Genomic DNA, 16,241 nt, shown 5'->3' with positions numbered 1-16,241 from the left:
GAACGTGGAAATGCACTCTCGGAATGGGGCTTGTTTCAACATGGACTTGAAGGTATTTTTAGTCTCAGCACCTGGGTGTTACTTCAGTATTTTCAGAACCAGTCTGTTTGGCTAACATTAAATGACACCTCTCAAAAGGCAGCTAGATGCCAATGTTTTTCTTTGATATAGAATTTAGTGGGGGTAAAATCAAAGCCCAAATTTCTCCCAGAGAGATGGGGGCGGGGGAGAGAAAGCCGTATGTAGAATAAGGGGAGGGGGAGATACTCATTTCTTTCCAGAATAGGCAATAAGACTCTTGGTTCATAGCATCCTTGAGATTTTTTTTTTTCCATCTAAAACCATGGCAGCTGAAGGAGAGCCTCATGCAGATATGAAGTACAAACACTTAATACGGAGCCCGTTACACCCAAGGCAGAAGAACTCTGCACCGTCTCATGGCACCATCCACAGGCTGCTTCCTGCCAGATGTTTGTTTCCAATAACAGAGACGAACTCTTTCAGGGCAGAGACCTGAGCACCACCCCGCTCCCAAGCATCCCACATTAAATAGCTTTTGAAGGCCAGGTGCTGACATGGCCTGTCATTAAGTTGATCGAGAGATGTTCTGATCTGAAGTATTCACATTCAACTTCATACTCAGACTTTTCCCCTAAGTTGTCTACTTGGGATTCCTGAGTTCTTACATACGAGGATATAGATATGGGACCGCAATTCACTTAACATTTTAGCCAGATTAATTGCCACTGCGAGTTAGATTGCCAAAGAGGAAAAAGTTGTGTCCAGTACAAAGTATGCCCTCAATAAAAGTGGAAGAATGGCTGAAGATATGTACTCTCCAGTTTCCCTGGGAAACCCTCCCAGCCAGCACCTTCCCTCAGAGATGGGTCTCTGAGGGAGGCTCCATGAGGCGGGGGCAGCTGGCAGTGTCTGCGTGTGGGGCCAAAATAGAACACGCTGAGCCTGATTTTTAGAGACCTCAGATTAAACCAATTTACAATCACTCCTGGTATTTAATAACCTCTTTGTCTGAGAAGAGCACAGAAGAAATAGAAGGAAATCACTCAATTTTGCTAAGAAAAAAAATTTTCTCTTACTAAAATTCTGTGACTGGGAAGCCGAATCTTAGAAGCAGCTCAGAGAAGAACTTTTAAGAAGGATTTGAAATTAGGACTTGTGAAGAATATTTAATGAAACTGGGATGAGTTTAGCCTAAAGAAGAGAACATTGCTGAGTAAAGTACTATTTTAAAAATATATTTTGCCCTGGCTGGTGTGGCTCAGTGGATTGAACGCCGGCCTTCGGACCAAAGGGTCGTCGGTTCTATTCCCTGTCAGGGCACATGCCTGGGTTGTGGGCCAGGTCCCCCAGTAGGGGGTGTGCGACAGGCAACCACACAGTGATATTTCTCTCCCTCTCTTTCTCCCACCCTTCATCTCTGTCTAAAAATAAATAAATAAAATCTTTAAAAATATATATTCATTATGTAAAGAGCCTAAGATGAAATTAATCCAGATGGTATCCTGACAGAGTTCAGTCATCCATGCTGTATATTTGTCACTATGTCATTCTAACTTTATATTACCGGGCTCTTGGGGTAGTACAGTGTTGAAGACAGTACACTGGATTCGGGGTCCGGACGGCTGATTGCTGGGTATTTCCCCGCTCTGTCACCTAATAGTTATGGGACTCTGGTGTAAGTCACGTACTGCTTTGACACTCAGTTTCTTCAACTCTAAAAGGGGAGAGAGATGAAGTGTTCTACTTGCTTCAGAGTGCTGTTCAGAAGGTTAAATGAGATAATGTTTATTAAAGCTCTTTATTACCTATGAAGTCCCAGCCACAGGCACAGCAGGCCCCCGAGTTCTTACATAATTAAGAATTCTTATGCAATCCAGTCAAAATGGAAACTGTGGGCACTACCTCCCCAGAGGTCTTTAAACATAGAACATCTTCTGGTCCAGATGTTCCAGCCACAGGCTGTCTGCAGGCAGGGGAATGAACCAGGACACCTCGAAATGTCATTCCGCTCCAGGATCCCTAGCATCTGCCGATCCCCTCAGGTCAGTGTGGCGGAATAAAATAGCCAACGTGATAAAAGCTGTTTTCTTCTTTTCTAATTTTTGGGTAGTTTCCCCTCCAAATGGAAAGGAACCAGACACATAGGGAAGAACACTGGGATCTAAACAAACGTCTGCTCTTGGTTTGACTTTTCCCCCCAAGTGAGTCCTCCTGCTTTCTGATGTAAGTGGACTTGTTTGGCCTGACTTCCCGTTGCTTCTTTGTTGAAAGACATTGGAGACATTTATGTCTGGGGAGGAATTAATTCCCTACCTGTCCTAGAGGACAGTGTTTATTGATTTGTTATTGTGTGAAGCAGCGGGCAGATTCTCTCCTTTGTAGATGGTAGAGCTGCCCTCAAAGGTGCTCTCTGACTTACCCAGAAGGGGAACAATTATTGTCTTGGGTGTGAATGGTCAGTCTTCCTCACAGGAAGGTGAGAAATCAAGAATAGGACAGAAAGGGCCCTGAAGCTGGGGGTTTTTTTGGAGAGAAACTAGCCTTATATGACCACCACTCCCTCCTGTAGCGCAATCTCTTCGTGTGGCCTTTCAGGGGCTTGAAGAAGCTACTCAGCTGGTGCGCATAGAGACAACGGGCTCCACAAGTGAAGTGGGGGTGGGGGAAAGGCAGAGGAAGAGCAGAACAGAACTTCTGAGTTCAGTGGGAAGCAGTACTCTTGTACCTCACCCTTCCCCTGAGTGAGGAGTCTCAGAGCACCTCTGAGTTGGCCGTGGCTGCTCAGTCTCTGATAGATAGGCTACCTCCTGAGAAAGCCTGCCCTGACCTTGGTCGGACCAGGCAAGCCTTGGGAAAATGAGCTCATTTGGTGGTGAAGTCTTTCTCTTTTAAGTTGCACTCCCTGGTTTTCTGTCACTTTAGAGGATCCTAAGCCGAATCTGTTTTCTTTCACTTAGCAGTCCTTTGATTATCTGAAGAACGTCCTTGTGACTTACCTTATTTTTCTTCTCTGAATTAAATCTGCCCATTTCCCTCAGCCATCCTTGAAGAATACGTATTCCAGAAACAGGATACTCTTCCCTTGTACACACCAAAGTTTTGTAAAAGCTTCACTTTTCCTAACCTGGAGGGTATAGAGCACCCATCTTTTGTCTGGTTCCTAGAATGAGAACTGTCTTTTATGAGATTTGAGTGGTGGGTCTTACGTCTGGTCCGCTCACTGAGATGAGAAACAGGGACCTTCACTGTGGACCTGGATGCTTGGACTCTGCCTGACCATTGGCCTCAAAGGTGCTTCCTGGGCAGTAACATCTGACATACCTGCACCCTGAGTTCACATGGGGAAACCCTTTCAGAGATTTCAAATATTTCCAGCCCTGATGGCAATTTTAAGAGAAGGCAAATTACCACATGTTCTCTACTAATCAAAAAAGTTCGCCAATGTCTCCCTCCTCCTGAAACCTCAGGCCAGAATGCCCCACTGGTGGCCCAAGTGGCGCACTGACTTGCTCTACACCCTCTTCCAGGTTCCTCCAGACAGGACCAAGTACAGGTTCTCCTGCTCCAGGAGCTTTCCGTCCCATTCTGAGCTAATATGGCTTCAGGCTGCAGCTAGGAATTAGCAGGCACAGAACACAGAATCTGGCCCCAGAGGCTTATAAAAGAGAGAAGGAGACACCGCAGGCTGAAATCACTTCCTAGCATTTCCTTTCATCCTTTCCTGCAGAGCCTGCTGTGCCGAAACCACGCCCTTCCTGTGAGACCCCCAGCCCAGCACCACTGAGGGCTCTGCTGTTAGTAGTTACTGAGCAGAGCACTGGATGTGGCACTGAATGTGTACATGGCGTCCCTACCTGGCAGCTTACGGTCCAAAAGGGCACAGTTTAAGGTCAGAGCCACCAAGGTCTACAATGGGAGAGGTGTTAAAGTTGTAGTAGTTTACAGGAGAGGAACAAGTTTAGAGAAGTGAGCGAAGGGCTCAAAATTCCACAGTGGAGTAGATGCAGGGTTCCAGCTGCAATCCCTGTTGACTTCTAATCCAAAACCCTCGTAAGCATAATGTATGTAAAATTGTAAGTGGTATCTGTCTTCATACTTACATGTGTATGGGTGTGTAAAATTTTCATGTGTAGGAGGCTTCATTTCACTTGAGTGTTCTAATTTGATTCTCACAATAACCCCATCTGACAGGCCAGGGAGCTGAGGTTTGGTTACACAGGCAAATGGTAGCAACTGGATTCATAGCTCCTCTGATTCCAGCTCTCTCTGCTTCCAATTGTGTGACATTGTTATTTGATCTTAGTGGGTATTATCAAATCCCTCTCCGGGACCCCTGTGGAATAACTAAGTATTTGGCCAGTTCCTTCCATGTGGTATACATGGTCTTCCTGACACTGGGCAGGCTCAGCTCCTAATCTCTTTGGTTCCAGAAGACCCACAGCTGCCACAGTCACTGCTGAAGAGTCAGCCCCTCTGCCAGACATGACTTTTAGGCCATTATTAAACGGCAGTGGGAGAAGACTTCAGGCAACATGGTGGCATATACAAACATGGCTCGCCTCTTCACACAACCACATCAAAATTACAACAAAATTATAGAACAACCATCACTCAGAACCATCAGAAATTGAGTTGAATGGAAGTCTGACAACTATGGAATTAAAGAAACCACATACATCCAGACTTGTAGGAGGGGCAGAGATGCAGAATGGGCTACTCCCACGCTATGGTGGATAAACATTTGGGAGGGATATCTTGGGAGTGAAGAAGAGTCCTAGCCCCATACTAGGTCCCTCAGCCCAGGGTTCTAGTGCCAGGAAGATAAGTCCCCATATCTTCTGGCTGCAAAAACAAGCAGAGATTGAGTTGGTGGAAGAAAGTGGAGTCCCAAGCAGTTCCTCTTAAAGAACCTACACATAGACATATCCAGACTCACTCCCTCTGAGCTCCAGCACCAGGGTAGCAGCTCGAAAGGGACCAGTGGCACACAGCTTTCTCCCAAACAGAAAGGCAGGCAAAGGCCATTGTCCTTCTTCTGAACCCTCCCCTCACAGAGCCACAGAGCTGATAGGCAGGTGCCATCTCTGAGACTCCATCAACCTGGCTAACACTGTTTGCCCCACACTGGAGATCTCTTGAAGCTCCATCCCACCCAACTTACAGTTGTTACCAGTGGCTTTTCCATATGAATGGTTGGCTGGTCTTGGCTCACACTTCACAACTTCCTAAATCCTATCAAACAAGCGACAGCTGGCCTTGGTGAGCCTCCAGCCCCCATATCTCTTGCTACTTGGCTCCAGGCATGGCACTAGTGGCAGCTGGCCTAGATTCACAGTTTGGCTTCTCCTGGGAATCTTTAAGCCCAGCACAAGTAGCGGCCATCTCAGACTGCTTTATAGCTCAGGTAGGGTGGCCCCAAGGAAAACACAGGTAAGGGTTGACCTTGGCTTCTACCACCTGGAAAAACCCAGGGCCTGCTCACCCCAGGGATAGTTGCAGACCATGTTGAAGCACCAACACCCTGCCCCTGCACAGCGAAACCTCCACAGGGGTGGAGGTTGGTGGTCACTGGTCACAGACAATCCTTGCAGCTGAGTGGTAAATCCCTCCCATTGACCTGACAACAGCAACCAAAGCTCAACTGAAAGAGGAGGGTGTATTCAACCCAAAGAGCACACCTCAAGTACCCAGCTTGGGTGATAGGGGAGGCTGTGCCACCAGACCCTACAGGACACCTACTACATTAGGCCATGCTACCAAGACTGGGAGTCATAGCAGCTCTATCTAATACACAGAAACAAACACAGGGAGGCTGCCAAAGTGAGCAGACAAAGAAATATGACCTAAATGAAAGAACAGATCAAAACTCCAGAAAAAGAACTAAATGAAATGGAGATAAGCAATCTACCAGATACAGAGTTCAAAACACTGGTTATAAGGAAGCTCAAGGAACTTAGTGAGGACCTCAACAGCACAAAAAAAAATCTAGTCATAAACAAAGGATACACTAATTGAAATAAACAACAATTTAAAGGGAAACAACAGTAGAGTGGATGAAACTGAGAATCAAATCAATGATTTGGAACATAAAGAAGCAAAAAACAACCAATCAGAACAAGAAGAGGAAAAAAGAATCTAAAAAAATGAGATAATGTAAGCAGCCTCTGGGACAACTTTAAGAGGTCCAAAATTCACCTCACAGGTGTGCCAGAAGAAGAGAAAGAGCAAGAATTTGAAAACTTTTTGGAAAAATTATGAAAGAAAACTTCCCTAATTTGGTGAAGGAAATAAACATGTAAGTCCAGGAAGCATAGAGAGTCCTAAACAAGTTGGACCCAAAGAGGACCACACCAAGATACATAATAATTGAAATGCCAAAGTTTAAAGATAAAGAGAGAATCTTAAAAGCAGGAAGAGAAACATAGTTAGTTACCTACAGGGGAGTTCCCATAAGACTGTCAGGTGATTTTTCAAAAGAAACTTTGCAGGCTAGAAGGGATTGGCAAGAAATATTCAAAGTCATGAAAAGCAGGGACCTACCTCCAAGATTGCTCTACCCAGCAACGCTATCATTTAGAATTGAAGGGCAGATAAACAGCTTCCTAGACAAGAAAAAGAACTAGAGTTCATCATCACCAAACTATTATTATATGAAATGTTAAAGGGACTTATTTAAGAAAAAGGAGATCAAAACTATGAACAATAAAATGGCAGCAACTACAAATCTATCAACAATTGAATTAAAAAAAAACAAAGTAAGCAAACAAGAAGAGAGACAGAATCATGGATACAGAGAGTCCTTTGAAGGTTGCTAGATGGGAGGGGAGTGTGGGGGAATGGGTGAAGAGGTGAGGGGATTAAGAACTACAAATAGGTAGTTACAGAATAGCCATGGGGATGTAAAGTGCAGTATAGGAATGGAGTAACCAAAGAACTTATACCCATGACCCATGGACATGGGTGTGGGGATTGCCTGAGGGAGTGGGGAAGTACTTGGTGGAGGGGGCAAAGGAGGAAAAATTGGGACAACTGTAATAGCATAATCAATAAAATGTGATTAAAAAAATAAAGAACTAGCAATGTAAAAAAGATGGCAGTGGGAGACTTAAATTCATGGTCTTTAGAAAATCAGACGAAGTATGAGAATTTTAGAGCTGGAAGGGATCTTAGCAAAAATATAGTAATCCTTGCATTTTGCAGATAAGGAAATTGAGTCCTAGGGATTAGGATTATAGGATTTGCCCAGGTTTTATGATTCTTTAGTAAACCAGAACCAAGCCTCCTGCCTAGGATGAAGACCAGGAATTCAGCACACCAGTCTTGAACTGCTGGGAAGTTGACAGGGAGGGGACAAAATACTCCAGAGAGTTCTGCTGATATAGGTAGGATTGAAAGGAAAGAAAAGCAGAAGCAATGTACATGTAGCCAGAAAACAGAGCCAGAATGTGAACCAAGACTGAAAGTACAGATCTAGGGTGGGCTAAAAAAACTCCGTAAGTGACTTCCCAGATTGTGTTTTGTTCCCATCGCACAGACAGTTGGAGGCCAAATGCAAGCCACCAAGGTTGCAGTGCAACAGCGAATAATTAAAGCACAAATAGTTGTGGGCAGCTGTGGGAGTGCAAGCCACCTGCTCCAAGTTTACAGCTTTGTTAAACTTGGTAAACACTAAAAATGGAGTGGGAACGCTCCCAGTCTGCACAACCTCCCATATCCTTCCTGGGACGCCTCTCTTGGGGAACTGAGGTGGCCCTTGACCAGGCCCTTGCCACCCTGGCCTAGAGCTGCTTTCTGTTGATAGAAGTGTTGTCAACAGTCTCTAGGAAAAACTGAGGGAGGTAGGGAGTATAGCAAAATCATATATTTATAGAGTTTGAAGGGACCACAAAGCCCCCAGAATATAGTTTCTCTCCTGTTGTTCAGAGAAGAAAATTGAGATCCAGACAGGTGATGTGCCCAAAGTGACCAGGGTAAGGGCAGAACTGACTTTGATGCCTAAACTTCTGATCCTTTGTTCCGTGCTCCTTCCTTGAAGCCCCACGTGCTTTATAAATCAAGACAAACGGAGTTATAGCGTTACAGAATGTTATAGCTGGAAGGGACGTGCTTCTCCACTACCAGTGTTTTAGGTTGTCACATGACTAAAGGGTGCTATTGGCATTTGGTGGGCAGGGGCCAAGGATGCTAAACAGCTTGAAATGGGATCATCCTGCATAATGAAGAATTGTCTTGCCCAGATACCAAGAGTGACCTTGTTGAGAAATATTTTGTCCACTGTTTTACATTATAGTTGAGGGATCCAAGACAGGGAGATGACTGACTAGGGTCCCAAGAGGAGTCAGTAGTCCCCCGATTCCATCCCACTGAGCCCCTGAGTTAATTAGCTGCACCATTGGCGACTTCAGCAAAAGGACCCCTTTAGCTCCCTCCCCACCCAGCTTCTGCTGGCCTTGCACCTAAGCCATTTCCAGGTCAGCACTTACTTGGACTTCAGGCCCTCCTGTCCGTAGGGCTGCAGCAGGTACTGGTGCACAAGCTTGTCCCTGAGAGTCCCAGCCAGTTTGATTTTCTTTCTTGATCTGTGCAGGTTGATGATAAAAAGTGTAATGGACCCCCGGACGTAATTGTGGCTGATTTAGAGAGAGAGAAGGAAAAGATGGAAACAAAGTGATCAGTTAGATGCTTCTAAATAATTTACAGACGGGAGGAATCAGGACTACTCCAGGAAAGGGCACTTATTTTATGGTTCTTGGCCACCTTCGAAGACAGGAAGGCCTTGTTTTTGTGGTTTCCTACAAAGACGATACTCACTTCTTGCCACACTCCTGTTGTTCTTGTTTAAGTGTATTGTCATGGTCTGAGAAAACAGAGTATTTTTTCCTGAGTATGGAAGTAAAACAAGCTGACTGCCAAGTTAAGAAAATAAATAATATAGAAAAACACAACAAGAAAAAGAAAATTCCCATAACCCAAGTATGTTAAGATAAAATAACATTTTCATAAACATCCTTCCAGTTTTTTAGTTTATTAATTCGACAAATATTTACTGAGTATGTGACATATTTCACAGTTTTTACATAAATGGGATCACACTGTTTACACAGTTTTTTCCGTTCATTAACATATTAAACATGTTCCCATGTTGTTATATGATATATTCTACTTATGGAAGAACGCTAAATTCTTCAATCATAGAAATGTAACATAATTTATTTAACTAATACCTTACTTTTGGGGACTTAGGTTGTTTTCAATTGTTTGCCATTATAAATTACGTGATGAGGCACTTCGTTATACAGAAACTTTTTGCACATCGTGATTATTTCTGATGGATGGAGTCTCCGTAGTCGAAAACGCTAGGTCAGGGGAATGAACACTGTACGATTCCTCACCAGATCTGGCCCACTCCCAGTGGTGCCCCTCCCTGTGGAACATTTTATGTCCCTGCTCTGCTGAAACCAATGAAATGTTGGTGGACATGTTAAAACCTCTGGCCAGGAGGTTTGGGAACCAACCCCCGTTTTGTCCCTTTTCTCTCTGCCGGGCAACCAGCAATGCTCTTGACCATGGGTGCGGAGCCCTGTTGACCCGTGTCCGGGATGGAGACGAGGTGGAGCAGAGCTACGGCTGAGCCACGACAGACAAGCAGTGTGAATGAATTTTCTTACTGAAAGCCATGGATGTGGAGGCCTTTGTTATTAGAGCAGAATTTCACCGATCCTGGCTGATACACATATTTTGATAATATTGTGATTAACTCTCTAGAAAATTTGTGCCGACTTGCTCTGACTGGCTATGTATAAGAAAGCCCATTTCCTTATATTCTTAACAACACTGGATATTAACCTTTCTCAACCTGAGAGGTGATAATAGGATTTTAATGTTGTATTAACTTGTATTTAAAAAAATTCATGCTGAGGTGCAGCAGTTTTTTCATTTGCTAGTTGGCCATTTCATTTCTTCTTTTCTAAACTGACCGTTCCTTTGCCCATTTTCTATTGGTTTATAAAAAAACTATCTATTTATTACAGATAGTGAGCCTTTGCCTGCATGTATATTACAAAATTTCCCCCAGTTTTCTTTGACCAATTCAGTTTGTGTACATTGTATCTGACGTATAAAAGTTAAAATTTTTTATTGTTGTTCAAGTACAGTTGCCTCCATTTTCACCCCACCTCGGCCCTCCTACCTCCAAATTTAAACCTTTTATGTAGTCAAATTTATTGATCTCTTTGATTTCTGCCTTTAGCTGCTTTACCTACGCCTAGATTATAAAACTGTTTACCACTTTGGAGTCCTTTTCAAACACTACAGGATATGTTCAGAAGCCTGGGAGAACTATATGCCTACACGGCCTTTCGCCGTGTATCAACAAAACTATAATGATTTCCTTCTCTCTTGTAGGAAAAAAGATTTTGTTTCTAAGGGGTCCCTTAAGGCCCCATCTGGATGGGTTAATGAGAGGAAACAGAAAAAATGACCTGATCCAGCCTTCAAAGGAGGAGCTCAGAGCAACTCTACGTCAACTCTGCCCAGAGGAAAATATCATTCCTGCAGAAACGGTCCCCTCAGCCTCTGGGTCACTCATCTCTGCTTCTAAAGGTGATAATTAAGAGTTGAGTGACTAGGGGCAGGTCAATGTGGTAACTCAGGTTGTTTATTTGTTTTTAATAATATAGTTTCTGGGACTAACCCCTGGATTTTTTGATTCAGTCCACTTGTGATTGGGGTCTGGATATCTGTAATTAAAAAAAAAATCTTCCTGGGATTATTTGGCAGGTGAGCTGGGTTTGGGAGCCACTGGCTAGAGCAATCCACTAAGGTCATGAGCAGAGTCACCAGAGTATGTCCCGCTGGCTGTGTCATGGTTTTTCTTGCATGTGTGGGGCACAGTGCTATGTCCAAGCTTTCTGTATGCCTACGTGACATTCCGATAAATTATTAAAGGACCCTGCCATCTGGTCTCTCCTCCTCTGGTCCTTCTCCTCAATCCCCTGAAACATGTGAGCTAGCTTTTGGAGCCAAATGAGTTAGATCAGAAGATAATGCCAACTTTCTGAGCAGACTTGTGTCACCAGAGCTCTGAAGAGAGATGCTGCTAGCTTGTGTCAGCATTTACCATCATTAACGGACACCAATCATATTCCATTGATGGGCTTTACGCTTAACTTAGCTGTGTGCAGAGCTGAGGATGACACCATTGACTACCACTCCTCTGGGCTCCAGAGTGTGAATGAAGTAGGTATGCAGAGTACCGACTTTGCCGACTATGGTAATCCCTTCTGTTAACAATCATCAGACAACCTTCTCAAAGGCCAGCAGTGGAGGAGGAGAGAGAGCCTCGTGCTTGCATTTATGAGTTTCTCTTCTGCAGAGTTGGGGCATAATGAGGCCTCTGAGACTGGAGAGCAGAGGGTGGGAGGTGGGAAGGGGTAGGTGGGAGGGAGACCTGAAATCACAGCATGGCTCCAGGGAAAGCTGTCTTTTCAGGCTGCTTGGCACCGGCCTGATTTCCTTTTACACAGTTCCCCCGAGGGAGACAAACCAGTACTGAAAACCAGCCCAGAGACCAAGGAAGGCGCACAGGCTCTCGCAGAACTCCTGGAGCCTCCTCAGGTAGGAAATGGCTTGACAATGGCCTCTGCCAGACCTTCTCTGCTTGGCTGATGGGCAAGGGCATTAAGCAGAGGTCTTCTGGCTTTGAAGACACATTTTTGGCTGTGGAGTACAGCACCAACCTGAAAGTACTGTGTTGAAAATCCAGATTCCTGAAGAATGTGTATTCTCTGCCCACAGAAAACTAATCTTGGAACATTATCCGTTCCCTAAGAAAATGGGGTCTGATGGAAGGCGTGGCCTGCAGGCAATTAGTCCAGGTGGTTTTTGGTTTTCTTAATGAATGTCCCTTTTTGTCTGGTAGAACATCTGTCTTGCTCCATGTCTCACTCACTGTGACATTTTTACCACCAGCAGAGAATCCACGTATCTGGACTTCATCTTTCTGCTGCCTGACATCTTCTCTGTGTTGCCATGGGAGGAGGAGGAAGTGAGTCAGAGAAGGGAGGCTGGAATTGGAATATCGGACGTAAGAGGTGGGGAATGTCATTTGGGGAGGTGCATCTTGACTTCCAGATAAAAAACAGTCACTGTTCTAGAAATATCTCTACTGAAGCTGGGAGATTAGGAAAGGGAAGGGAGGGTGGATGATGCTTTGGAATCACAGTCATTCTCGGGGAAAGTCAATATGCTTGAAAACTGGGTTGGTCCATTGTCTCCAAATCTAATTCAAAGTTTTTGGGTTCGGCAAAGTCAGGCCATGTTTTGCCAAACATTTTTTCCTCCTAATTTCAAAGCCCCTGTGTATTTTAAGGGAAATTTAATCCACATGTTTCTGATTCATTTACACTTAACTCATCAAAATATTGTTTTGTAAGAGCCATTTGATGTCCAAGAAGCCTCAGGAACCTTTTTTATGAGTCTTTAAAAAAACCTTCTTCTGAAAAACAGGAAGTCATGTTTTGCCAATAATAAATGAACTTGAACCCCAAAAGGCTCAGTTTTGCTTCAATATCCACCAGGTTCCAATTGGTTCTAAATTTGGCTAAGGACCTCAGCGCCTCCCCAGAAACATACATTGTTCTCAGCAGAATGGTTTAGAAAATGGTTTTTCCCAGTCAAAATGTATTTGTTCTCTGAACGAGAAGCCCGAAGGTGAGAATGCCCATGCTGCCTGTGTCCTCATGTGTTAACTCCAGAACAGAAAGTGGAAGAGCACCTGCTGGTGTTGGTCTGAGCATCTGACTTTTGTTCCTAAGTTTATCGTAAAAGACAACGCTCTCCGAGGTCAGAAATGACCCAGAACGCAAGAGACCGCCATGAGAGACAGTGAGGTACTCAAGTAGAGGTTGCATAACCTTCAGGGAGAGTGTAAAAGGAATTGCTGTGTTGTACAGGACACTGGGCCAAAGGATCTCTAAGGGTTCTTTCCAACTGTAAAACTGTTTGCATTACTAACGCATTGTCTGTGCGTTATTTGCACATACAAGGGTGATGCCATAGAACGGTGGAATTCGATATAATGTAAGTGCAAATTACTGGCAAGATGGTTGGCACATAGCAAGTGTTCAATACACGTTGGAGTGCAGGAGTTGTGTTAATAGACACTTTCTTTGGGTTGTTCTAAGGTAAGTTTATACTTTCTCACCCAACCCTTGACCAAGGATATACAATATATTTTCAGAGTACTGGTCAAGACTGAATAGTGTGAAGCCAACATGCCCACTCTGGGACATTTCTGTGGCCTGGGCCTCGTTGGCCACAAATAAATAAGAGGATCAATAGTGTTTTCTATGACTGTTGTGGAGGTTGAGGGGGTACAGACAGGCATGTGGCTTCCTACAGAGATGGGAAGTTCTTTCGTTGCACCTACCTAACCGGGGTGCCTGACACCCACTGATGTGGAGGAGACCCGCAATCTCAGCCCATGCAGTGCCTCCACTGAGGGTTTTCTCTTCTACAGGAACAAAAAGACCTTCACCACCCCGATCACTATCATTAGGGTCATGTGTGGAATGCATTAGTAAAGCCTGTCCGTCCGTCCTTCCTTCCTTCCTCCCTCCTTCCTGCCCTCCCTTCCTTCCTTCCTTCTTTCAGTGGGGAGAAGGAGGAACGGCCCTGACCAAAGCACAGGGCACCATTTCCCCAGAGAAGTTCTGGAGTGACTGACTCGGCACAGAGAGTAGAGGAGAGCTGGTGATGTAGGGAGAACTTTGACTCTAGATGATCTAGGGAACTTGTTGGAGGCCTCATGCTAGTGAATGTAGAATTCGTAGCCACTCTACCACACCTTCTCCCTCTGGCTGATGTTGTGATATCAAAGTGGAAGGGAGCTAGAACTCTAATTCAGAAGTAAGGTCTTAATGCCCTATTTCTTCATTCATTCATTTATTCATCAAATATTTACTGAGAACGTCTTTAGGCTGGTCGCTACATTAGACAAGAAGAACAAAAACAACTGAGACACTAGCCCCGAGTTCACGGTATACTCGGAACATTAGTGACTACTTCTGCGAGGACATAAGGGAATGTCATGATGATGCTGGGAAGAGACTAGGTGAGGGGTCCGCTGTGAAGACACTCAAGTCCTGCTAAGCCCGAGCTATCGACATTTTCCCCCGAGTCCTCAGACAGATAGTATAAAGGCCATGAACTGATGTGTTCCCAAAAGAGACAAGAGGTGCCAAGAATAATCTTTCCCTCTTGAAGCTGGGGGTCCACCTTTTGGGTGGTTACTTCAGGGTGGAGACAAGGAGTACAATGTTCCCTTGTGTGGCGATCAGATAACTCCAGGCCAAGGCTGTAAAGCAGTCACTCTCTGTCAGGTATTGGACTGAGCTTCCTGTTGAGCAAAAGGGACGTTGAAAACCCCTGGCCTCTGCCCAAACCAGCCTCCACTCATCCACAATAGGTACTTGTATCTAAAGACAAGACAACTGGCCCCTGGCCGCCTATGCTCAGAGTGATTCTTTGAAAAATCTTATCATGAGAAATTAATTGGCTTGGCTCCTCTCTCATCAAGGAAGGGGAAGGAGCGCCTGCTGTAACCTGACCACCGGGGGCCCTTTGTGCTATCTGCTGCCCGTGATCAGCCCCCGACGGGCCTGCTGGAATGAAGGCCTGGCTGGAGACACTGCCCCCCACCCCCATGCCCTCGTTTCTCTGCAATAAGAGAAAGAATTCTCTTTTCCAGCGCTGCCTACTCTGCTCCTTCAACAGGAAATGATGTAAGAGAGCCGTTTATGGTCTGAAGTGTTTTGCTTTAGGATCAGTTTTAACTTTTTACCTTAGGATCCTCATGTTTTAAAATATTTTATCTGCCAAACTTTATTTACCGATAACTTTTTTCATGTTGGTTTTAAAGACAACTCTAGTGACAAGTAGTGCTTCCGACCACAAAGGAGAGATAACTGCACATCCCCTGGCTGAGCTGTTGTAGGTCCAGACCCCTGCAACGGACTTTGTTTAACTTCTTAACCCTTAAAATAGCTGAAAAGATTTCTGAAATACTGAAAATGCCCCAGAGCTGACACGACTCCTTCGGGCCCACCTTCCTTCATCCTAGGGGCCCCTAGCTTGGGACGCACTGTGCTGGGGCTGTCTCCAGCTCGAGCTCTCTAGCACGTGTCAGAAACGTCAGCTGACTTCCGCAGGCTCTGCTGGTGGATCACAGGAACAGATTTTGTGGCTCGCCTTGGTTTAGCCGGAGGCACACAAAAAAGCCCTGGGCATTACATCAACTGGCACAGAGAAAAAGCTCAATAAAAATTTGTTGGCTGAAGAAGTAAATGAACAAACGGCATGTGTTTTTATGAACACTTTATGAATAAATCCTCTAAGTGTGAGAAAGGGGCTTACTTGGAGAAAAATTCTTTACCGGAGATAATTTGAAATCCACAAAGAGCAAGTGGAATGAGTAATTCCTGAGGCAGTTTTCAGTTAGACATCGCAAACGGCATGGAGTCCCAAGAGGGTCCCAGACCCTGAAGCCGCTCAGGTGGCTCTCTGTGACATCTCTCTGAAGACTTACTTGTGGTGGTTTGTGCAGTGAGCGTAAATCCTTAGTTTGTCCCGGATCACTCGGCCTGGCCGTGGCTTCCTCTGGAGCCCAGCCACATGCACGGCCAAGACTTTGGGGCCAATCAAGCGCTTGTACAGGAGAGAGAGCCAGTAGTCCTGGGGAGAACAGAGATGGAGAGTCAGGGGAAGACACACGTTCAGGGGTTCTGAGTACACGTGACAAACACACAGGCCGGAAAGTCCTTCTTAGTGGGAGTAAATCCTGACCAGTGAGACTGACACTGCAGCATGGTCACCCCCTGGGAGCGCTCACCTGGGTTGACAGTAAAGCCAGCACTGCCTAAAGTGGCCTTTCGACTGGCCTAAATGTAAGTGGAGGTGACTCAGAGCTGCATATAGACAAATGAATCAAAGTTTCATCCGAAACAAAAGTTTCACATGAAATAGCAACTGGTTGGGGCCTTACATTTTCAATCTTATTTTCCTATGACCATAATTTTATATTTGTTTATGGCTTCTGTTTCATTGTAAAATGGAAGATTTCCAATTTTAGAATTGCCATCAATATGAGAATCTAAAGTGTCATTCTCCAAATATTGTCACTAAAGATGATTAGTGCCGTGTGAGAGATGAAGCTTCTCCAC

At 44.9% G+C, this 16,241-nt stretch overlaps 1 protein-coding gene across 1 annotated transcript in view; it reads right to left on the bottom strand.

Moving 5' to 3' along the window:
- Positions 1–16,241, bottom strand: part of HPSE2 (heparanase 2 (inactive)) — a 611,494-nt gene that overhangs the window by 18,666 nt on the left and 576,587 nt on the right. Inside the window, exons 10-11 of the mRNA XM_053922432.2 lie at positions 15,608–15,753; positions 8,505–8,651 (exon numbers count right to left, since the gene is read on the bottom strand). Coding sequence (XP_053778407.1) covers positions 8,505–8,651; positions 15,608–15,753 — 293 coding nt within the window. The remainder of the gene's footprint in view (positions 1–8,504; positions 8,652–15,607; positions 15,754–16,241) is intronic.

Source organism: Desmodus rotundus, chromosome 4 (assembly GCF_022682495.2).
Source record: "Desmodus rotundus isolate HL8 chromosome 4, HLdesRot8A.1, whole genome shotgun sequence".
NCBI classification, from domain to species: domain Eukaryota; kingdom Metazoa; phylum Chordata; class Mammalia; order Chiroptera; family Phyllostomidae; genus Desmodus; species Desmodus rotundus.
The sequence above is the reverse complement of the archived record's forward strand: the minus strand, read 5'-3'. Positions and strand labels throughout refer to the sequence as shown.